This window comes from Phocoena phocoena, chromosome 16, assembly GCF_963924675.1.
Source record: "Phocoena phocoena chromosome 16, mPhoPho1.1, whole genome shotgun sequence".
NCBI classification, from domain to species: domain Eukaryota; kingdom Metazoa; phylum Chordata; class Mammalia; order Artiodactyla; family Phocoenidae; genus Phocoena; species Phocoena phocoena.
The window spans coordinates 25,048,283-25,071,623 of record NC_089234.1 but is presented as its reverse complement, the minus strand read 5'-3'; the positions used below and the strand labels follow the sequence as shown (position 1 = coordinate 25,071,623).

The 23,341-nt window shown below is 48.2% G+C and overlaps 1 protein-coding gene across 2 annotated transcripts in view; it reads right to left on the bottom strand.

Moving 5' to 3' along the window:
- The window catches only part of SH3PXD2A (SH3 and PX domains 2A), a 233,359-nt gene that overhangs the window by 135,828 nt on the left and 74,190 nt on the right, over window positions 1–23,341 (bottom strand). For both annotated transcript variants that reach the window (XM_065894056.1, XM_065894057.1), the window contains exon 3: window positions 9,438–9,513. In XM_065894056.1, the coding sequence (XP_065750128.1) occupies window positions 9,438–9,513 (76 nt within the window). The remainder of the gene's footprint in view (window positions 1–9,437; window positions 9,514–23,341) is intronic.

The window sequence follows — 23,341 nt, the reverse complement described above, 5'->3', positions numbered from 1 at the left end:
CCTGCGGGGAAACAGAAGCGTAGCCCTTTTCCCTGACTCCCTGCCCCTGAAGGGTAGAGAGGGGCCAGTGCTGCCAGCCCTGCCTTCTGAAGGTGCATTCAGGTGAACAGACTCCACCTTCAGGCCGTGCCAGTCCCTCAGACCCACTGTGGTCTGCAGGCCGGTGGCCTGGCATCCTGGGGCCTCCTCGGTGGATGTCAGTTCTTGGAGCTGTGGAGGTGAAGGGGGAGGAGGTGTTTTCAGGGCTCACAGCAACTGTACTGCTCGAAGCCAGGCGGCCTCTGGATGAATGGTGCATCAGTTCATATGGGCCTGGGGCATCTCCAAGAGTCAGCTCAGTTCCCGCCGGGGAAGAGCTCTGGCTTGGGGCTCTGTCCTTGGGCTGGGTCCAGTTGGGGTGACCTTGGAGAGCAGTGGAGCGGTCAGGCCAGGGACACTGTGGAGATTTGCCACCAGCACCTCTTACCTCCTAAGAAGGGGGGCCCCGAGCTCCCTCTCAATGGACCTCAGTGTTCTTCCTGCACCACCACTACCCCTGCCACCCCTCCTACCCCCCTGGACCCAGAAGCCAGGGCGCCTGGTGCCCGGAGTCTCCTGGGGAGACAGGCTGGTGGCGGGACTCCCCACCACAAAGCATCTTTCATATGTGCCAAAGGCTTCAGCTACCTCAGGGAGGAGGGAGGAAGTTTCCTTTCACCCCCAGGGTGAAGTCCAAGGCTGGAGTTAGGGGAAAGGTCCTGGGAAAACTGGGTCCGCATCTCGGGCAGGGCTGCCCCCAACAGAACCTGGGCATTGTCATTCTCAACCCCTCCCTCACCCCCAGCTCCAATCCACCAGAGAGGCCTCCTGGCTGTTCCTCTAAAATACATCTCAGATCTAGTTCCCTCCACACCATTGCCCAGCCCGGGTCAAGCCACTCTCCTCTCTTGTCATGCCCTGTCCAGCCTCCATGGGGCTCCCTACCCCAGGCTTGCTCCCTTTCCCTTCCAGTCTATCCCACAAGCTCAGCTGAGGGATCCTTTAGAAACAGAAATCCGATCACGGGGCCTCAGCCTAAAACCTTCAGAAACCTCTCGCCACACCTAGGACGAATCCTCACCCCTCAGCTTGGCCCATGACAATGGCACAGCCTGGTCCTGTGTGGCAGCCATGCTGAAAGCTCACACAGCCTCATCGACCAGGCTTCTCAAGGTGCCCCCAGGGGCCCAGTCCCTGCTTCCTTCTCCCAGCTGCCCTCTTGCTGTCTCACCTCTATCACACCTGAGCTCAGGTAACTGACCTGACAGTAATCCACACCTGAGTGTGAATTTACTGACAGTGCCACTCCTGGGGCACACCTGAGTGCCCGCTAAGCAGGAGTGAAAGGATTTGACCCTGAAAAAGGATGTTTGGGCATCAGGTAAGCAAACAACTTATTTCCAGGGGACAGAGCATAGGGGAGATCAGGAATGTCACAGAGACTTGAAATCACTGGCCTCTGGTGACTTTGCCAACGTGCAAGAAGATCCCTGGTTGCTCTATGGAACTTCTAGCTTAACGTATGCAATGCTGTGCCAGTGATTAGCAAGAGTTACGCTGGAATCCAGCATTCTGGCTCCCCATCCAGGGCACATTTTCCTGCACATTAAATTAGGCAGACTGACTGAGACCATGAAAAGAACACATTTCTGCTTAGATCAGAGGCTTCTTGTGGGAGATACCCCAGGATACACTTCATTCGGGGCTGAGGGTTTGGGGTGGGCGTGCAGGAGGCTGATTCCCTTCTAGGATTATCTCTGGACAATGAAGACACATAGCATGTGGTCACGAAGGGACCTGACTCTTTCCCTGGTCTTGAACTCGGGGGATGACACGGGGAAAGGGCTAGGGGGCCTGATCCACACTGACTTTCAGAAGTAAAAGGGGCCCTTGAGTGGCTGCCTCCAGCAAAGCTCCTTATTCCCAGCGAGACCTGGCAGCTCTGGAGCCGAGAGCTGCAAAGCTCGTGACCCTGCTCTGTTACCGCGGCGTCGGGTCCAGGGGCGCTCAGCTTCCTCCCATCTTTCAGCCCCAATCAACCATCTGGATCATCAGCCCTTCAGACGGAATCTCCTTGCAGCTTCGCAAGTTACCACAGGGAAGGAAGGGGCAGCAGGAAGCGCAGTCAGGGCTGAACTGTGGAGCAGCCTCAGCACAGAGAGGGCGGGCAGGCACAGGGCAGCGCAAAGGAAACCCACGTGCCCTGCAGCCGAGCCACCAGGCTTGCAGCACTGGCGCCTCTCCCTTTGCAGTTTACACAGCGCGTTGTAGGCATAACACGCTTGGACCACCGTCCCAAACCACGATTAACCCATTTGGTAGACGAGGAAACCGAGCCCCGATGCCCGTGACTGGGCTGAGTGGCACAGCTTACACACGCGTGTGGAGCCGTCTCTGTGCCACAGAAGACATGCTTTGGAGTTCCATGGTTCCACAACTCCTGTCTGCCCGGCTCGCTGTGGCCACTCACCCCCTACACTCCCCACCTGCTTCACACACATCTTGCTGTTCTTAAACGTCCGTGCTCAGTCATACTTAGCTGGCTGGCTCCTCAGCCTGGCACGCCGAGCGCTGATCTGCCCACGCCTGGCTCAGTTCAGGTGTCACCTCTGTAAAGCGGCCTTCTTGGGCCACCTAATCTCAGATGCCCCAGCCACATGACCTGGCTATTTTTCTTTCTGGCACTTAGCACTATTGGAAATTGCTTACTTGTTCGTTTGCTTCCTGACTCCCCCACTGGAAGGTGAACTTCCTGAGAAGAGTGGCCCAGATTACCTTGTTCTCAGCTACATCACCAGTGCCTACAGCTGGGCCTGGCGTATAGTAGGTGCTCAATTAATACCCGCGGCAGGCACGAACACATGCAGCTCTTCCATGTAGCGTTCAGAACCGGATGCCAAGAGCAGGCCCTGGGAACCACCCGCCCCAGATTACAGAGCGAGAGAATGATTTGGGGAGGTGGGGGCAGTAATTACAGCAAGAGAAGACCCAGCACTTCCAGGGGAGGTTACAGGCAAGTTGCTTTTAAAACAGCACACGGTACCTCTCAGGCCTATAATCTTGTTGATCTTTTGAAAACCCTGGCATTACCAGCAGACCCTATTTTTTCTCTTTCATCACGTAGGTTTGCCTTTTCTTGCCATCCCAGGTCATCAGTGGGGCTCAGAAACCTCTCAGGTCCTCTCCCTTGGGGACTGTAGCACCTGCCAGCATCTCTGAGCCACTGATTCCCTTACGGCCTCCCAGGCACTTTGGGGAGGGCTTTCTCAGGCCTGGTGGGGACAAGCAGAACTGCCTACAGCCCAGGGAGAGGGCCAGCTCTCCCCGACACCATGGACCAGCTCTAGCTAAAGACATCCCTCCCCCACTGCTTCCTTCTGTGCTGGAACAAACACCGGATCTGCTACACAGGGCTCTGGGGGGCAGAGAGAGGAAGGACCAGGAGACCGTGCTTGCAATTCACCCAGCACCCTTCTGTGCTGGGGCTCCAGACTGCCTCTCCACTAAGGGGCCGGTATGTAAACTGGTGAGCTGGTACCAAAGCACGAAGCATGCTTGCTTTCTAAAAATACACCCCTCTAAGCCTGTGAGGTCACGAGGCTGCCTGCAAGCTGGCTGCACCTCTTTGATTAAGGTGATAGGTTCACTTTTCTTCCTAAGCAATCTAGCTTCTCCGTGCCTCACCAACCCAGGAGTAGGTATACCTGTGGGTGGGACTGACTGCTATTAGGCTGAAGGGGCTTTCTGGAAGCTCAGAGGCCCAGTACCAGTTAGCACAGAGACAAAGATGCCTTGCGAGTGGGAGGAGACCTCGCGCAGCCTCTGCCAAGTGAGTTCACCTCTTTCTGCTCCGCTGCCTGGCTTCTGAAGCCCTTTGGTCCCTGGTCGCAGTGGTTTGCTTTTTACATCAGCAGCTACACACTCTTCTTCACTCTGTAATGACCATTTCCTCCCAGGGAGCCTCCTTGGGCTGGCAAAGTCAAGATATACAGGAAATCTACTCCAATCCCAGGATGGGCGACAGGAGATGGATTTTCCACAACAGTCTTCTAAAACAAGGCAGAAAGTTCCATGTAAACAGTAGGCTGCCCTGAGAGGCTGCTGACCCCATCATGCTTGGCCCAGTGTCCTAAAGACTTCACTTCTGTCCACCTCTCCCAAAAGCAGGAGACCCCAAAAAGCACCAGATACACTTGTTGTAAGACAAGTCTCTCTGGCTCTCTTGCACTTCTGCATGTCTTGTCAACAAAGCACTAACCACCTTTTGTTCTGAATTATCTTTTCAAAGGTGTTTGTATAGCAAACAGCTTTAGAAGACAGGGGCAGGGAGCTGCTTGCTCTGTAGCAAACAGCAGGTTTGCATGGAGCCTTGGGAGACTGGGATAGTCTCTCTCCAGAGCGAAAGGGGTAGGTTTGCTTACCGCCCATTATAAAAGACGTGGGCTCCTGAAGATCTGGCTCCTCTCCTATAATGCAACCCACTGCATGTGCAGGCATTGCTCTGGGCCCATGGGGTCATGCCCTATGGGACTTGGAGGCAATACTCAGGCTGCTTGCTGTGCCATCATGAAGTCTTTTGTCTTTGACCCAGGAGTCTCGTGTTTTCAGCTGGCATCCACGAAACTGGAGTAAGCTAACTTAACTGGCTTGCAAATAGGGTAAAATCTCAGATCTTTCCCAGTCGGTGGACTAGCTGTGCTCCCACTGGGGTCAACACCACTCCCCAATCTCTGAGCTCCGGGTCTGCCCTGTTTCCAGCAAACTCAGAAGAAGCCCCCTATTATGAAAATATACACAAGCCAAAAAAAGAATTACTTAAAAAAAAAGAATGCTCTACTATGCAAAAGGACTTCTCATGTACCTCTTTAAAAAAGAATAGCATTTAGGACACCTAAAAGATGATGTGATTTGTCCCAAAGAGCAAAATTTCACGGAAGTTTTCAGGAATAAGCCTTAATGTAAAACAAGGTTCACCCCTGCTTTTCTGTTGGAGGTGGGAATGCCAAGCGGTCAGGCCTCGGAGTGGAACTTCTCAGGGACTATTGTCAAACTACTCTCTCCTTCCTAAAGACCAGCTGGCATGCTTGCTTACTGGCCCTCTCTACCTCCTTACAATAAAGTTCAATTACTTGGGTCTGTAATTGTAGGTAACTGAGTTGTGCCAATATCAATTTCCTGGGTTTGATAATGTACGGTTGTTACATAAGGTATCACCACCGGGGGAAGCTGGGCAATGGGTACACAGCTCAGTGGCTACATGATGGTGGAAAGTGATTTGACCTGGCTTTAAATTGGGAATAATGCCACCTACCCTGTACTTTGGTAGTGGAATTGGAGGGGAGGAATATAGAGTGCCTAGGAGTTTTGCAACATCTTATGAATCTATAATTATTTCAAAGTAAAGTTTAAAAAAATACTGTGACTTAAATCAAATAACCAATCTTTTTAGATTCATAATTAAATGAAGACAGTCAGGACTCTGTCAGATGAGCAAGCGTGTAACCAGGTGAGCCTCAGATTCCCTCTCTTCTCTCAGTTCCTCTGCTTTCTCTGTCATTTCCACCAGCTAAACGTCCATGAGCTCCCAACCAGGAGCCTGCAGCCAGGCGAGCCAAAGCAAAGCAGCTGGCCTAATGCTCCAAAGACACCCCCAGACCCCATGCCCGGGCAGCAGAAATGCACATCACGTCCCGTCACCTCCAAAGCTAAAACTGAGGCTCCTCTGGAGACAACAGGCGCTCTCCGCTTCCTCCCCTTCAGTTTCCCTTGCTCGGCAATTCCCGGCCAGGCAAAGTGCTGGCAGAGCTGTTCCTGAGGCTAGCTGCTAACCTCCCCGGGTTGCAGGAGCAAAGGCTGCTGGATTACCTCAGTGCCTTGGAGCTCTCTGAGGTTCTGCCAAAGTCACTGCTGCCAGGGCTTAGCCTGGGGGAATCAGCAGGTGCCTGCAGACAGCCTCTCCAAAGGCAGGGAGGTGGAAACAGAGACTCAAGCTGGTGTTAGGTAATGCAGTATACCTGTAGGTGCCCTGTCTGGAGCCCCTTACCATTGATGCTCCCACCCCGCGCTCTGTGGGTGTTGGCTACTAAGGGCTCATAGCTGCCCCTTCCCCAGGGACACGCCCTCAGCCCTCAGGAGCACCTGCCCATATTTCACACTTCTGGGAGAGGGGGCTGCTCACAGATCATATTGCTATGGGGAGTATAAAAGTTGTCCCCTAAGACGGGACAACTCTGTGGTGCCGCCCGCCCTCCAGAGCTCCTCATGGGGTCAGGCTGAGGCCAGACGTAGCTGAACCCACGTCTCGGCGCAGTGTCTTCCCCTTCCCTGTGCTGCTCCCCTCACTGCCCTAGGATGTTCACTGGAGAGCAGCCCTCAAAAGTCAACTTGCCTAAGAATCCTCGTCTCAGCCTCTGCTTTTCGGAACCCGACCTAAGACAGGCAACATTCATCACTGCCCTTCTCTGAAACCCTCCCCTCCTGGGGGAGCCCCTTTGATTCAGGGTTGTGGGATGGCTTGGGAACCCTCATGCCCACTCAGCCCTTGCTTACTTGGTTCTGCTTATATTGGGTTGTTTTTCTTCAATCTTTTTCCTTCTTGTCCAAGCTAAGGACTGAGTAAAGTATGAAAGGGTTTGGTATTTCCTAGTGGGTGAGGGGAAAGCCAGGAACAGGGCCTAGGAGTCTCAGGGTAGGATTCCAGATGGCCAGCAATGTCCATTCCGAAGTCTTGGAGAGCAAGTGAGCAAAAGGGAAGCTTTGGAGAGAGAGCCCCACTGAAGGAAGGGGAGAAACACAGAAAAGCAGGGGAAAAGGAAACCTCCTTTAGGATGGGACTGGAGGGGGGGCAGTCCTCTAGACAATATCACCCACTATGCACAGGTCACATCTCTATGGGGGCAAGGTCCTGTGGCTTTTCCCAGGAGTTAGGGATGGCAGGGTGGGGCGGCTCTTTGTTTATTAACACCTGCCATTTATTGAGCTTTTACTATGGGACAGGCACTGTGCAAAGCACTTTACATGAACTCTTTCAATCCCCACCACAATTCTAGAAGAGGAGACTGAAGTTCAGAGAGGTCTCAATCCTGCCTCATGAAGCAGACATGTTTTCACTCTTATTTTCCAGATGAGAAAACTGAGGCACAGAGAAGGCAATACAACTGGTAACCAACAGAGTCAGAGTTTCCGGGGTGAAGCCATACAGCCTGACTCTTGTGACTTTGGACTGTGGTAGCAGCAGGACATGAGCCTTGCACTTCACCCCACCCAACCCCACCCATCTTTCGAAGTCAGCTCCAGGTCCCCCTCATTCAGGAGGCTTTTGCTGCCTTGGGCTCAAAATGAGCTCCTTCTCCACCAAAATTGAAATTTCACAGTGGTAGAGAAGGTCACATCTTGCCTTAAGAGCTTCTCTGATTAGGGAGTAGGTCTTGTCTCTCTCACTAGCCCAAGGGTTCCTTTAGATGAAGGAAACAAATCCAGATCTCCCTGGACTCTCCAGGCCACCACATTCCCCAGCCCTGGGCACTTATTCCTGGGCCTGGCACAGGCTGAGCCCCTCATAAACACCCGCTGAGTGAATGATAGTGAGGCAGTCTCTCCCTGGAGCGCTGGCCACGAACGGGGGGAAAAGCTGGTTCTTTTAGAGCAACAGGCAGCCTTCACACCCCGAGGCCAAGTCCACCCGGCACCAGGGCCAGGCACTGACATCCTTGGCTCTCGGACACTTGTGTCCACGGCATCCTAGCTGGGCTCCCGGGTCCTTGGTGGAGGACCACCTGGACTGTACTGGAGCAACATCTAAGGTCATTACAAACCTGGGTGTTGGTCGTTCCAAATTCCCTTGAGACTCAGCAGAAAGCCAGGCAGGGGTGCAAAAGTCCCCCACATTAACTCCTAGGCCAGGAAGAGAGAGGCAGTCCTCTGCCTCCATGGAAGGGGTCCGGGGCCGAGATTCCCTACACCCCCACTGACTCATTCTGGTCTTATCTGAACTGGAGGATTTAGAAGTTCTCTGTAGCTAAATTGATTCTCTCCAACTTTAGCATAAGACTCGGAGGGCAGGCGGCAATGCCTTCTCTTGTCTTTCACTGTTTTTGAGGATGGGGGTGCACGAGGAGTACCTTCAGAGAAGAGCCACTCTCTGCGGGGGCTGCCCGTAGGTAGGTTTGCAAGTCAACAAGCAGGTACTAACCATGCGCTGGCTGCATGCCAGGGATTAATGAGATGCAGACCTGCTTCTCGCCATGGTCCCACTGATAGCTGATGTCCGGGGAGGTCCAGGCCCAGCAGGAATGGAGGGTGAAGACCACTGTGAGGGAGGGTCCCCTGGGAACCAGCCCAACTCACTAGCCTGGGGACAGGTAGGGGATGCGGAGGCCCAGGAAGCAGCACCACCCACACGGGTCAGGGCTAAGAGCCCAGTTTGGAGCAGGAGACCAAGTTCACACCTCGGCTCTGCCACTTTTTTTTTTTTTTTTTGGCGGTACATGGGCCTCTCACTGTTGTGGTCTCTCCGGACGCAGTGGCCATGGCTCACGGGCCTAGCCGCTCCGCGGCATGTGGGATCCTCCGGGACCGGGGCACGAACCCGTGTCCCCTGCATCGGCAGGTGGACTCTCAACCACTGCGCCACCAGGGAAGCCCGGCTCTGCCACTTTTCTGGGCAGTTACTTAACATCTCTGAACCTCAACATCTTTATCCCTCAAGCAGAAAGCATAAGGCATGCCTCAGTGTGGAGATCTGTATACGATCACGAATCAAAAAGCACTTTGTCAGCTATAAATTCCAACACCGATTGAAGACGTCACAGTAAGCGCAGGTTATGACACACCTGAGGAGATTCCCTCTAGATTCCACAACATCATCAATTGCCTTAAACATGTTCCAAAATGGTGTGATGGTTAATGGCCTCTATGACCAGACAGACCCAGCCTCAAATCCTAACTCTGCCAAATCACAGGCCATGTTACCTAAGCTGTCAGAGCCTCAGCTGGATAATGGTGCCAGGAGGACTCGAGCAGGTTGAGAGGGGAAGTGTGCTTGATTTAAGGTTACCTGTGATTACAATGGTAGCCAGTGGAAAGAGTTCAGCCTGCAGTTTTCCATCCTTTCATAGGAGAACTTGATCTCTCCATGCTTTTTGTAAAAAGGAAACCAAAGTCCCAGAGCCTGAGAAACTCCTCCTAAGCTACACAGCCCGGGGTGAGCAGAGGTGGCCCTGGAGTGGTGGCAGAGGCCCCTATGAAGACAATGGCCTTCAAAATCAGGGGCTTCCGATCCCCTGGGGGTTGTTAACACGCAGATTGCTAGGCCCGCCTGGCCCAGAATTTCTGGTGTAGTAGTCAGCCTTTTCTTGGCCTACCGAATGTCCCTCTTCAGGGTGTCCCCCATCCCATTAGTGAGGCCATGAAAAGCTTACCTGGGAGGAAGGGGATGATTCTCTGCTTGGGGTCCTTCTGGCCACCTTCGATGGGAAACTTATCCAAAAGCTGCATCTGAGGAGCCAGACAGAGGAACAGGATTCAGAAGACTGGAACGGTCCCTTCCCCACTCCGCTCCACTGCTCCAAGGCCCCACTGTCCTCACACGGATGAGCAACGCCTCAAATCCCTCATTTCACAGACAATTAACAAACCACATGGGGCATGAGTGGGAGGATGCCAGAGCTCTCTACGCATCAAAGGGAGAGTCTGAACAATCTCAAGGAGGCCTGAGGGTGTACAGGGAGGTGTCCAGACGTGACCCGGAGTGAGGCCAGGGTAGGGACCAGCAAGATTTCAGGCCAGGCTGCAGATGGGGTTTCCAGAGACTTCTCCGGACCCAGTTGTTTTCATACATCATATGCTGGGTGAGCCCTTCAGTCACCCGCCATCCTAATACCCCCCCCCACCCCGGGGCCAGGATGGGGAAGGCCCCACCTGATGCTTCAGACAGACCACCCACCTTCTAGAACCGCTCTGCGGAAACAGACCCAGATGTTATTTTAATTGCAAAACCAAATCCAGCCCACTGCCCCCAACTGCTGGAAGACCCCCTCCTCCGTCTCCTACATTCCCACCCTGAGAACCGCTGCTGTTTTTCCAGGGACAGACCCATTGGAAGAGTTTCCAGGATTCTGGAAGAACAGCTGTTTTTTCTTCTGCTCTTCTGGGCTGAAATTCTGTATAAACTGGAAAAACACACAGAAGACAGGAGGGACGAAGCCACAGCCCCTGTGCGTGTGTGTGGTTAGCCTCCCTTCCAAGGAGTGGGCGGGCAGGAGGTGGAGCAGAATGGAGAGTGGGATCTAGCCCTGCGGACCCAGCTGTGTGACCCTGGGCCGGGCTGCAAGCTTTCTCAGTTGGGCTTCAGGCGCCTCGTCAGTAATATGAGGAAGATCCGTCACATGACATCTGCAGTCCATTCCTTCTTCTGAATATTAATTAGTACTTGTTGAGCGTCTACTGAGAGCACTAGGAAAATAGCAGTAAAGAGAAGAGACGAAGTCCCTGCCCTCAGGGAGTTTACATTCTAGTTGGGGGGAGACACACAGTAAACAAATATGTACTGTGTTGGGGGGATACATGCTATGAAGAAAAATGAAGTAGGATAAGGTGGTGGGGCAGAACAGGAAGGAACAGTTATTTTATACAGAGTGGTGTGGAAGGCCTCACAAATCAATGGCAATTCGGCAGAGACCGGCAGGAGGTGAGGAAACGAGCCACAGTGGAGGGGGAGAACGTTCCGGGCAGGGGAAGGGCCAGTGGGGTGGAGGCTGGAGTCAAGGTATAGGCACTGAGATCCAGGTGGGGCCTGGAGCATGGAGAGGATGGCTCGAGCTACAGGGAAGTGACTGGGCCACGGCGAGGAAGCAGGGACACCAGTCAGAAGCCTATTTATTGGCTTGGACCGAAATGCTGCCTTGGAGGTGGTGCAATGTGGTCCTACGCTAGATTTGACACGTGTAGTGTATGTACGTGTGCACACGTGTGCATATTCCCATCTACCCCACGCACTCACCCAGCTCTACAGCATGATTTTAGGATCCTCTCTTGCACAATCAAGATCCAACACACCCAAGCTATTTACAGCCCACACGTGAAGGGCGGGTCATTGTCAGATTCCATTCAAAACAAGACAGTGACTGCACTGTTATTAATTTTCACTTCCCTGAACACAGTCTAAGATTTAACAAAAGCTGGCTCATGAGTTTTCAAATCCCAATGTTATAAGTCCACCTCTCCAACCTTTAATAATTGCCTGCTATGTGTAAATATGGACAATGGGCCATAACACTATAAACCTGTACTTAGGATTTTTTTTTTTTTTTTTTTTTTTTTTTGCGGTACGCGGGCCTCGCCCGTTGCAGAGCACAGGCTCCGGATGCGCAGGCTCAGCAGCCATGGCCCACGGGCCCAGCCGCTCCGCGGCATGCGGGATCTTCCCGGACCGGGGCACGAACCCGTGTCCCCTGCATCGGCAGGCGGACTCCCAACCACTGCGCCACCAGGGAAGCCCATGGATTTTTTTTTTTTTTTGCGGTATGCGGGCCTCTCACTGTTGTGGCCTCTCCCGTTGAGGAGCACAGGCTCCGGACGTGCAGTCTCAGCGGCCATGGCTCACGGGCCCAGCCGCTCCGCGGCATGTGGGATCTTCCCGGACCAGGACACGAACTTGTGTCCCCTGCATTGGCAGGCAGACTCTCAACCACTGAGCCACCAGGGAAGCCCAGGGTTTTTTTTTCAATCAATAGATTTTCAAATAAATTCTACATGGAGTAAAACTCTTATTTTCTCCTCTCCCCATTTTCCTCACCCATATTCTATTTTGTAAATTTTATTTCTATATTACATAAGTAATTCATGTTCATTGAGGGGAAAAACTAGAAATTACAGAAGCAGTAGGTGGTCAAAAGGAGAGTAAGAATCACTCATAATCCTTTCCCCCGAAAAAGAAGCATTAATATTGGGGATATATATCCTTTCCAGATGTTCTCACATGCATGTAGATAAAATAAGCACATCAAGTACTCTCATTACAGTGTGTAATGACATCGTCCCACGTCAGTGACTACTTCCATATCGGCACTGTTTCTTTTTTTTATTTTAACTAGAGTTTTGCTCATTTATTCAAACAGTAGGCATCAGGACAGGCTGTGGTAGAGGATGCAAAAATGGATCACATTGTTCTTGTCCTGGAAGATTTGTCAATCCAGGAACAGAGATGAGGTATCCAAAGACAATACAAGGTAGAAAGCGATAGGTGCCACAAGAGGGGTCTGTTCATTAGTTCATTATCCATTCGTTCAAGGAACATTTGCTTCCTGTCCCACATCTCATCCCAAAGGGAATGAAAGATGAATTAGGCAGAGCCATTGCCCCTGGGGTAGTCACGAACTGAGGCAGGAGGCAGAGTCATGAACAAGTAACACTAATGACCTATGATAGATGCCAAACTAGCAAGGAGTTCTGGGCAAGGTGAATGTCCAACTCTGCCTGAGAATATCTGGGCAGACTTCACAGAGGAGGTGACACTTGAAGTCGATTTTAAGGAATGGATATGAATTCACCAGGAGACTGGATGAAGAAAGCATCTGAAGCTCAAGAACAGCTTATATCAAATCACAAACATGTGAGATGTTCTCCTGCTTAGGAAACATAAGAGCTTCAGTGTGGAGAGTTGAGGACACTTGTGGAAGACCAAGCTACAACGGTGGGTTGGGGTGAATTGTGGGGACCCTTGTATGTCATCCCCCAAAGGTTTAGTTCCTTCTGTGGTCAATGAACAGCCACTGATCCATATCAGCATTCTTAATTGTGAGGCGGAATGTTTCAAGGTTTGAGTGGGTCATGGTCGATTTACCTAATCTCTACTGTTGGATATTCGCTACTACATGTAATATCAGAGTGAACACCCTTTCCATGTACCTATGAACCTTTCTTAACATTTTTTCTATTTTTTGTTTCATCTCACTGAAACCTATGCAAATTTATAGGTGCCTTAAATCTCTTCTGGAAGAAGATTGAAGATAAATACATGGATATAACTAATACGTTGAAGGCCAGGCCTGAGGCCTTGGAACAGCAGCTTCACAGGATTTCTGAGGAAGAACACAGAGATGATGAGGAGAAAGGCAGGCCCAGCTCATGCCCCGTGTAGAGTGATTTGCCCTCATCAGATCTCTTTTCTCCTGAAAGCAAGTGGCTTGCTGTGCCCGGCAAGCTGACGGACTTACCCAAATTGCCCTATTTCTTTGGGGCTGGCAGGAGTTAGGCTACAGAAACTTTAAGTTTCTGGGGTTTCCCTGGTGGTCCAGTGGTAAAGAATCCGCCTTCCAATGCAGGGGACGTGGGTTTGATCCCTGGTCGGGGAACTAAGATCCCACATGCTGCAGGGCAAATAAGCCTGCGTGCCACAACTACTGAGCCCACGTGCCACAACTACTGAACTTGCCTGCCTCAACGAGAGAGCCCGCGTGCTGCAAACTACAGAGCCCATGAGCCATGGAGCTCATGAGCCACAGCTAGAGAGAGAAGAACTCGTCCACCACAACTAAAGAGAAGCCCGCGTGCCACAATGAAGAGCCTGTGTGCTGCAATGACAGATCCCGCATGCCTCAACGAAGACCCCGTGTGCCACAACTAAGACCCGACTCAGCCAAAAATATATATATACATATAATATATATATAAATCAATGGTAAGCCTTTTTAAAAAAAGTTATATAAAAAAAGAAACTTTAAGTTTCTTATCAGCTCTGACATACATTTGTTCTCTGACTCCTGAATTCCTTTTCAGACATAAGATTCTGAGATTCTCACTAACAGTGCATAGGGATGGTGGTGCCCAGAGAAGTGGACAGGGGCACGTAAGATTCATGCAGTCCTTCCTTTCCTCCCAAAACATTTGCTATGTGCCTTCTAGATGCCAGCCCTCTGTTAGGGGCTAGAAATCATTTAAACTGCTGGTCTATGGACCACAGTAGCAAAGCCCTAGAGCTGTCTCATATGGCAGTCACGACCCGCATGTGGCCCGTCGAAACAGAGACGTGCTGTAAGTTTAAAATATGCACCAGGTGTTGAAGACTTAGTACAAACCAAAAAAAGTGAAATATCTCATTAACAATTTTTGTATTGATTGCATGTTGGAATGATAATATTTTGGATATATCAGGTTAAGTAAAAATAATTTCACCTGTTTTATGTTTTTATGTAGCTACTAGAAGAATTTAAATTATATATATGGTTCATATTGTACTTCTATTGGGCAGGCTGCTCTAGAGCAAGATGGTTCTCAAAGTGTAGTTTTAAGTCTGCCCATACCTGACACCTTGGGGGAGGGGAGGTGTTTGTTAAAAATGCAGTTTCCTGGGCCCTACCCAGAAGTCTGTGAAGCTTTGTTTTTGTGCTAGAGACTGACAAGCAAGTTTTGGAGTGGCGGGGAATGGTGAGGCTATATGAAAAGGATTCTGTGGGACCTGAAGGGAGAGGTCAGGGAAGACTTCCTGTAGGAGGTGAAGCTAGCTCCGTCTTGGCGGAGTGGTGGTCACGTTCCCTGTACCTTCCCTGCCAAGAGCAGTCTGAACCTCTCCGTGGGTTCACGTGCCTCCTGGAAGGCAAGGGTCATCTGATAGCCCTGTGGATTTGAGTTTTTCCTCAAAAGGCCTTTTGAGGATGCTTTGCAGCTGGGCTCTCTCCCACCTCCTCCTTCTGTAACAGATATTCCTCTTCCCCCACCTGTGCCTTAGTCTGGGCCCCCTGAGGCCACGACAAGCCCATCTGCTAAAAGTACTGGGTCAGTGGACTCTCTCCAGAGCCGTGAGCGCCCAGCTGACCTGCCACCCTCCACCTTGAGCCTTCAGGCGCTGCTCTTAGCACACCTGTCACCTGATCCCCCCACTAGATAACAGGGAGGCTTCTGTCCTCCCTGTTATCTCCAGGGCCCACTGGCCACAGGAAGACAATGCACTGCTAACCAGATGTTGGTGACATTTTCTCTGCCCACCGGTGACATTTCAAAAAAAGCCGATCCCCTGGCTCCCAAATACAGGCGGCCGGCTGAGTTTACTCAGTCGGGGGGGCTCGCAAATCTGCCCCATTCAGCGAAGTGGCCCGTGCGCAGTATGGCAGAGTGGCAGGCGGTGGGATAAACCTATGCGGCCACGTGTGATACACAGTCCAAATGTCACCCCACCTGGGGGGCCAGGCAGGCCGCGAAGTGGGTTCTGTAACCTGGTGGGTGCCTAATTTGCAGGACTGGGTCTGATAGAGAAAAGTCACATGAAAGGCTGAGGGAAGCTGTCTGATGAAGAGGCTGCCCAGACCTTCCCTGAGGAGGAAGCCTGGGTGTGTGGGCAGTGAGGAAGGAAGCTCTGCCCCGCAGAGAATTCTGCTGCAGCCACATTTTCGGGCAGGAAGTGGATTCTCCTGTCACTCCAGCAAGGGCCTGAGTCGGGCTGCAGGAAAAGCAGGGCCCGTTGCCAGGGTCCTTCTTAGAGTGAGAGGCATTTGGCTAAAGGAGCCCTCGGCAAGCACGTCAGAACTCTGCAGCGTGTGGAGGACGCCAGGCTGTTTATCTAAGGGGTGGATAGTGCGAGAGATACAGGACAGCTCGGCTTCAAGAGCTGGCCCCAGCCAGAGAAAGCTGATTCGGCAGCTCTTCATGGGCAGGGCTGAGCTGCAATAAACACTGGGGAGAGAGAAGGGTGGACCCCGGGCCCAGCTGGGGCACATCTGTAACCCAAGAGGCCGACTCCTCGCCCTTCTGAGAGGGTGGAGTTCCCAGCAACTCCAGTTTTGGGGCCCCAATGCTTGTGACCATTTCCAGGTCAGGAACAAAGGGAACGTTAGTTACTACAAGAGGCTGGTGGGTTCCCTGATCTAGAGATTCCCCTTACAAAGAGGCAAGGTCACTCCATCTCCCTGAGAACTCTGAGAGATCACGGGAAACCACAGAATTGGTTTGTCCATCCTACTGACTTAGGGCTCACCAGGCCCTGTGTTAGATGCGGGGACACAGCAGGGAGAATCATGGAAACAGAGAGGGACAATAACGATACGTGTGACTTTTCTTAAAGTTCTCATCCTTTGTAGTCTGAAATGTACTTCCCCATTCCCTTTCTTCTTTGATGGCCTTATCAGGCAACATCTACTCTGGGAAGCCTTTGACTATCCCAGCCTAAGGTCACACCACCTCTCTTGGAATTCCAACAGCACTCCTGGTTGGTATCCCTATTTCAGTATTTCACATACTCTTTTGAAACCTTTTTGTACATGTTCATCTCATTGCCCACAAGAGGAGGCATCCTTCCCTTTGAATGGTCTTGGTGCCCTTGCAGAAAACCAGTTCAGGATAAATGTACGGATAAATTCCTGGACTCTCAATTCTATTCCTTTGATCTATATGTCTATCCTGGGTCTGTTGGATGCCATCTTGATTACTGTAGCTCTGTATAAGCTGTTTTCTTTTCTTTAATAGACTTTTTAAAGAGAAGTTTTAAGTTCACAGCAAAATTGAGCAGAGAGTACAGAGAGTTCTCATATACTCCCTGACCCCACACATTCCTGGTCTCCCCCCATCAACATCCCAAAGCAGAGCAGCACATTTACTGCAACTGATGAAGCTACGCTGACAGATAACTATCACCCAAAGTCCATAGTTTACATTAAGGTTCGTGTTTGGTATTGTACATTCTAGGGGTTTGGCCAAATGTATCACGTGTGTCCACCATGACAGTATCGCACAAGATAGTTTCACTGCCCTAAAAAATCTCTGTGTTCCACCTATTCGTCCTCTTCCCACTAACCTGAGCAACCACTGATACTTTACTATCTCCATAGTTCTGCCTTGACTAGAATATCATATAGCTGGAATCATACAGTATGTAGCCTTTTCAAAATAGATTCTTTAACTTTCAAAATGCGCAATATGCATTTAAGGTTCCTCCATGTCTTTTCATGGCTTGATAGCTCACTTCTTTTTAGCACTGAATAATGTTCCATTATGTAGATGTGCTACAGCTTGTTTATCTATTCACCTACTGAAGGACATCTTGGTTGCATCCAAGTTTTGGCAATTATGAATAATGCTGTTGGAAACATCCATGTGCAGGTTTTCGTGTGGACATCGTTTTCAACTCACTTGTTTAAACACCAAGGAGGATGATTGCTTATGGTTAGAGTATGTTTAGTTTTGTAAAAAACTGCCAAACTGTCTTCCAAAGTGGCTGTACCGGGGCTTCCCTGGTGGCGCAGTGGTTAAGAATCCGCCTGCCAATGCAGGGGACACGGGTTCGAGCCTTGGTCCAGGAAGATCCCACATGCCACGGAGCAGCTAAGCCCATGCGCCACAACTACTGAGCCTGCGCACCACAAATACTGAGCCCACGTGCCACAATACTGAAGCCCGCGCGCCTAGCCTAGAGCCCGTGCTCTGCAACAAGAGAAGCCACCGCAATGAGAAGTCAGCACACCACAACGAAGAGTAGCCCACACTTGCCACAACTAGAGAAAAGCCCACGCGCAGCAATGACGACCTGATGCAGCCAAAATAAATAAATAAATTAATTAAAGTACAGCTAAGAACATAGTCATGATCTGTGTGAGAGGATTCACCATCATGTACCCTAGTCCCTAATGAAGTTATTTTTTATGTTCCATGGGCCTCTCAACCTTGCACATGTACCCAGCCCATGTGCTAGTTGCACACCTCAGTCAGGGGTCATCATACCTTTGGGACCTAGTGATTCTCAGAATGGTGGCACAACTCTGAACTTTCCCATGAAGATATAAAAATAATAGATTTGGGAGTGACTGGACAGCACCTCTAAAACACTTATTAGCAGATCTTTTTTGGGGAAGGGGTTCAGCAGAATTCTCTGTTCAAATGAAATTTAATATCAAACTTCCATTCAAAATTTTTTTGGGTGTAGATATCCTATCATTCCAGAACAACTTGTTGAAAAGACTATTCTTTTCCCATTGAATTACATTAACTCCTTTGTCAAAAATAAATTAACTATGTATGTGTGGGTTCACTATTTCTGCACCCTCTGTGTTGTTCCACTGATAGATAGATATATCCTGACATAAACACCATCCTTTCTTGATTACTGTAGGTCTTTAGTTACATCTTAAAATCAAAATTTTTCTTCTTTTTCAAAACTCTTTTGGTCATTCTAGATCCCTTGCACTTTCAGACCCGGTTTAGAATGAAGTGGTTAATTTCTACATTAAAAGCCTCCTGGGATTTTTTTTAAATTGAGATTGCATGGACTCAATGGATCAATTTAGGGAGAGAAGCTACCTTAGCAATATTGAGACCTTCAATCCATGAACATGGTAAATCTTTCTGTTTAGTTAGACCTTTTAATTCACTCGGCAATGCATTCTAGTTTTCAATGTAGAGGTCTTACACATCTTTCATTGAATTCATTCGTGTTTTATGTGTTTTGAAGCTATTATTAATGGTGTTTTAAATCTTCATTTTCCAATTGTTTGCTGCTAGTATACAGAAATACAATTGGTTTTTGTATGTTGAATTTGTACCTGCAACTTTGTTAAAATTACTTATTAATTCTAGTAGGTATTTTTGTCTTTTGCAGATTTCTTAGTATTTTCTACATAGACAGTAATGTCAGAAAGAAAAGGTCATTATACATCTTCCTTTTTCCAATAAGTATGCCTTTTCTTTCCTTAGTTCACTAGCTAGAATGTCCAATACAATGTTGAAGAAAAGAGGTAAGAGAGAACATTCTTGCTTTATTCCAATTTTAAGAGCAAAGTATTCAGACTTTCACCAGGAACTATGATGATAGTGGTAGGTTTTATGTAGATGCTCAAGATGAGAAAGTCTCCTTTGATTTCTAGTTTACTGAGGATTAAAAGAAATTATTATTATAAACAGTGCTGAATTTTGTCAAATGCTTTTACTCAATCTACTGATGCATTTTTTCCTCCTATATTCTGTTAATGTGGTGAAACACACTGATTAGTTTTGAAATGTTGAACCAAGTTGAATTTTTGAGATAAATCCTACTTGGTTCTGGTGTATTATCCTATTTATATACTGCTAGACATGATTTGCTAATATTTTAATGAAAAATTTTGCATCCATGTTCATGGTATTCTGATATTTTCCTTTCTTATAATGTCCTCATCAGGTTTTGATATCAGGATTATGCTGATTTCACACAGTGAGTTGGAAACTATTCCTTCCTCCTGTGTGTAAGAATGGTATTATTTCATCCTTGAATGTTGGATAGAATTCACCAGCGAAACGATGTGGGTTTGGAGCTTTCCTTGCAGGAGGGTATTTGATTATGAATTCAACTTCTTTTTTTTTGTGAGGTACGCAGGCCTCTCACTGTTGTGGCCTCTCCCGTTGCGGAGCACAGGCTCTGACATGCAGGTTCAGTGGCCATGGCTCACGGGCCCAGCCGCTCCGCGGCATGTGGGATCTTCCCGGACCGGGGCATGAACCCCTGTCCCCTGCATCGGCAGGCGGACTCTCAACCACTGCGCCACCTGGGAAGCCCCTCAACTTCTTTAATAGGTGTAAAGGCACTTAACATTTTTTTCTCCTTGAGTAAGCTTTGGAAAGTTGAGTTTTTCAAACAATTTGTCCATGTTGTCTTATTGAATTTATTGATAGAAAATTGTTACTAACACTCCCTTATTATTATTTTGCCTGAAGTAATTATCTTCTCTTTCTCCTGATATGGGTAATTTGTGTTTTCCTTCTTTCTCTCTTTGGTTATTCTTAGTAGGAGTTTATCAATTTTATCAATCTTTTCAAACAGCCAACGTTTGGTTCTGTCAGTTTTCTTTACTGTTTTCTGCTTTTTACGTTATTGTTTCTGTTCTCATAATTTCTTTCCTTCTACTTAATTTAGGCTTAGGGGTTTTTTTCCTTAAAGTGAAAATTTAGATTATTGATTTTAAACCTTCTTTTAAAATTTAGGCATGTAATGATATACTTTTCTCTCTCAACAGCGCTTTAGCAGTGACCCGCAAATTTTCACATGCTGCATTTTCACTATGTTCAACGCTCAAAAAAATTTTTTTAAATTCCATTTGTGATTTCTTCTATGGATGCAAAGACCCCCAAAATTCAACTCCAAAGACAAGAAACATAAAGAAGTCTATACCAAGGTACATCATAAGCAGGTTACTCAAAATCAGTAAGAAAGAAAAAAATCTTAAAAGCAGCCATAGGAAAAAGACGCTTTTACATTCAGAGGAACAAAGACAATGATGATGGCAGATTTCCTGCTGGAAAAAAATGCAAACAAGAAGACAGGGGAAAGGCTTATGCTGCCTGTGGGGCCCTGAAGATCCTCTACCTTGACCCCAACCACAATTCTGCGTCACATTAGTGAACCTCAGCTATGAATCAAGTCCAGCCAGGTCCTCCACATCCACATTACATGAATCTCTTCATCTATCAGTTGGTGATCAAATAATTTATCATCCAAATTGGGAAACTACTGAGAGTGAAAGGGAGGGCTGGTAATAATTCCATCAGGATAAAAGGTACAAAACAGGACTTCCAGGACTGTATTGGTTAATGGGGTCATGTGGTTACCCTAACTATGAGTTCCCAGCACCTAGCACAGGTCCTGGCATAAAACAGGTGCTCAATAAATGTCTGATGGTGAAAATAACATTTACTGAGAAAATAGTTTGTGTTAGGCACTGGCTTATCTCAATTAATTCTCATATCAACTCTTTAAAGTAGGTACTATTAATACCCTATTTTCCAGAGAAAGAAACCAACACACAGAGAGATTAAATAACTTGGCCACACAATCAAGGTGTGGAACTGGGATTCAAACCCAGGTAATCTGGCTCCAGACCCTGGTCTCTTGACTACCACAGTCTGAATGAATAAAATGAATGAAAGAAATTATACCATTAGGGTTACATTTCTATTAAATTTCATTCAAGGTGTAAGAATGGTGTATCACTAGACAATCTATTAATGTAATTTAGCACATTATCAAATAAAGGATAAAAACTATATGATCATTCTCACACAGGCAGATGAAGTATTTGATAAAACTCAACACCTATTTATGATTTTTAAAAAATTTAGCAAACAAGAAATAGGAGTAAACTTTCTTAATCTGAAAATGTTTAGCCATAGCAAACCTCAGTGAAGAAACACTGGAACAAAACAAGGATGCTGCCCACTGTCACTACTTCCATCCATTATTGTATTAATGATGCTTCCCAAGGTATTAACACAAGAGAAGGAAATGAAAGGCATAAAGACAGAAGGAAAAAAAAGTCAGTATTCACAACCAATAGCAAGTTATGTACAGAATCAAAGAGAACCCTCAATTGTGGAGAAAAGGGAACCCTCCTACACTGTTGGTGGAAATGTAAATGGGTGCAGACACTATGGAAAACAATATGGATGTTCCTTAAAAAAAAAAAAATAGAGTTACCATAAGATCCAGCAATTCCATTCTGGGTATATAGCCGGAAAAGACGAAAACTCTAATTCAAAAGGATACATGCACCCCAATGTTCACTGCAGCACTGTTTACAATAGCCAAGACATGGAAGCAACCTAAATGTCCATCAACAGATGAATGGATAAAGAAGGCTCCTGTGCTAGGAGCGTTCCTGCCCTCTCAGAGCCGAGATCTCATGATGAAGGAGACCCGAGGGTGGGATGGGTCACACGCTCACAAGTGCCCTGGCCTCTGCACCCACCATGACCAACCAGGTAGAGACAAGTGACTAGCAGGGGCTGAGCACTCAAAAAAGATCAGTGAATTGATCCTCCCCTGCCTGCCTCTCAGGGCTATTAAGAGAATCAAAGAGGATTAGAATATTGAGCAATGATTGAGGCAAAAATTGAGGAATTACTATGTGCTGCCCACAGGGTAGGTATGATTCGCCCTGTGTTTTATAGACGAGGAGGCGGGTACACAGAGAAGTTAGGTAACCTGCTCAACAACACAGAGCAAGGGAGTGAAGCTCAGGTCACACAGGGCTTCCCAAAATGATGCAATTCCCCCTTGAAGGCAGGGCAGTACAGACAGGGTCTCCCAAATATATGTACAAGCCCCTTTACCTACATGGTATCAATATCACTACTATGATTTATCTATTACTTTTCTTTGAGTCCCTTTCTGGAAAAACTTAAATACTTATTTTTGTTGATTATTAGTTTCCTATTACTGCTATAACAAATTACTATGGCTCGGTGCCTTAAAACAACACAAATTAATTTTCTTAGGGCACTGGAGGTCCGAAGTCCAAAAGGAGTCCTAAGGGACTAAAATTCCAGGTGTCAGCAGAGCCATTTCTTTCCTGAAGCTCTGGGGGAGACTTGGTTTCCTTGCCATTTTCAGCTTCCAGAGGCCACCCATACTCCTTGGCTCGTGGCCCCCTCCTCCATCTTCAAAGCACATTAATCTCTGCTTCCATTGACTCTCTCATTGCTTCTCTGACTTTCCTGCCTCTTTCTTTCTTTTTTTTTTTTTTTCTGTACGCGGGCCTCTCACTGTTGTGGCCTCTCCTGTTGCAGAGCAACAGGCTCCGGACGCGCAGGCTCAGCGGCCATGGCTCACGGGCGCAGCTGCTCCGCGGTATGTGGGATCTTCCCGGACCGGGGAACGAACCCGTGTCCCCTGCAACGGCAGGCGGACTCTCAACCACTGCGCCACCAGGGAAGCCCTCCTGCCTCCTTCTTATAAGGGATCCTAGTGATCACATTAGGCTCACCTGGATAATCCAGGATAATCTCCCCTTTTTAAGATCCTTAATCAAATCTAAAAAGCCCCTTTCACCACATAAAGTCACAATCTCAGGTTACAGGAATTAGAATGTGGATATCTCTGGCGGAGCATTATTCAGCCTATCAAAAGCCACATCCAAAGCAATAATATCTATGAAATCATAAGTGTATTGGTGTGTGTGTATACACACATTATATATACACATATTCTAACTGGGTTAATTTGCTAGGGTTGTCATAACAAAAGACCACAAACTGAATGGCTCACACAGTGGAAATATACTGTCTCACAGTTCTGGAGTCCAGAAGTCTGAGAACAAGGTGTTGGCAGGGTTGGTTCCTTCTGAGGTCTGTAGGAAGAATCTGTTCCATGCCTCTCTCCTAGTTTCTGTGATTTGCTGGCAATGTTCAGTGTTCCTTGGCTTGTGGAAGCATCACCCTATCCCTGGCTTCATCTTCACATGGTGTTCTCCCTGTGTGCATGTCTGTGTCCAGATTTCTCCTTTTTATAAGGATATCAGTCACTGGATTAGGGGCCCACCAGTATGACCTCATCTTAACTAATTACATCTACAACAACCCTATTTCTAAATAA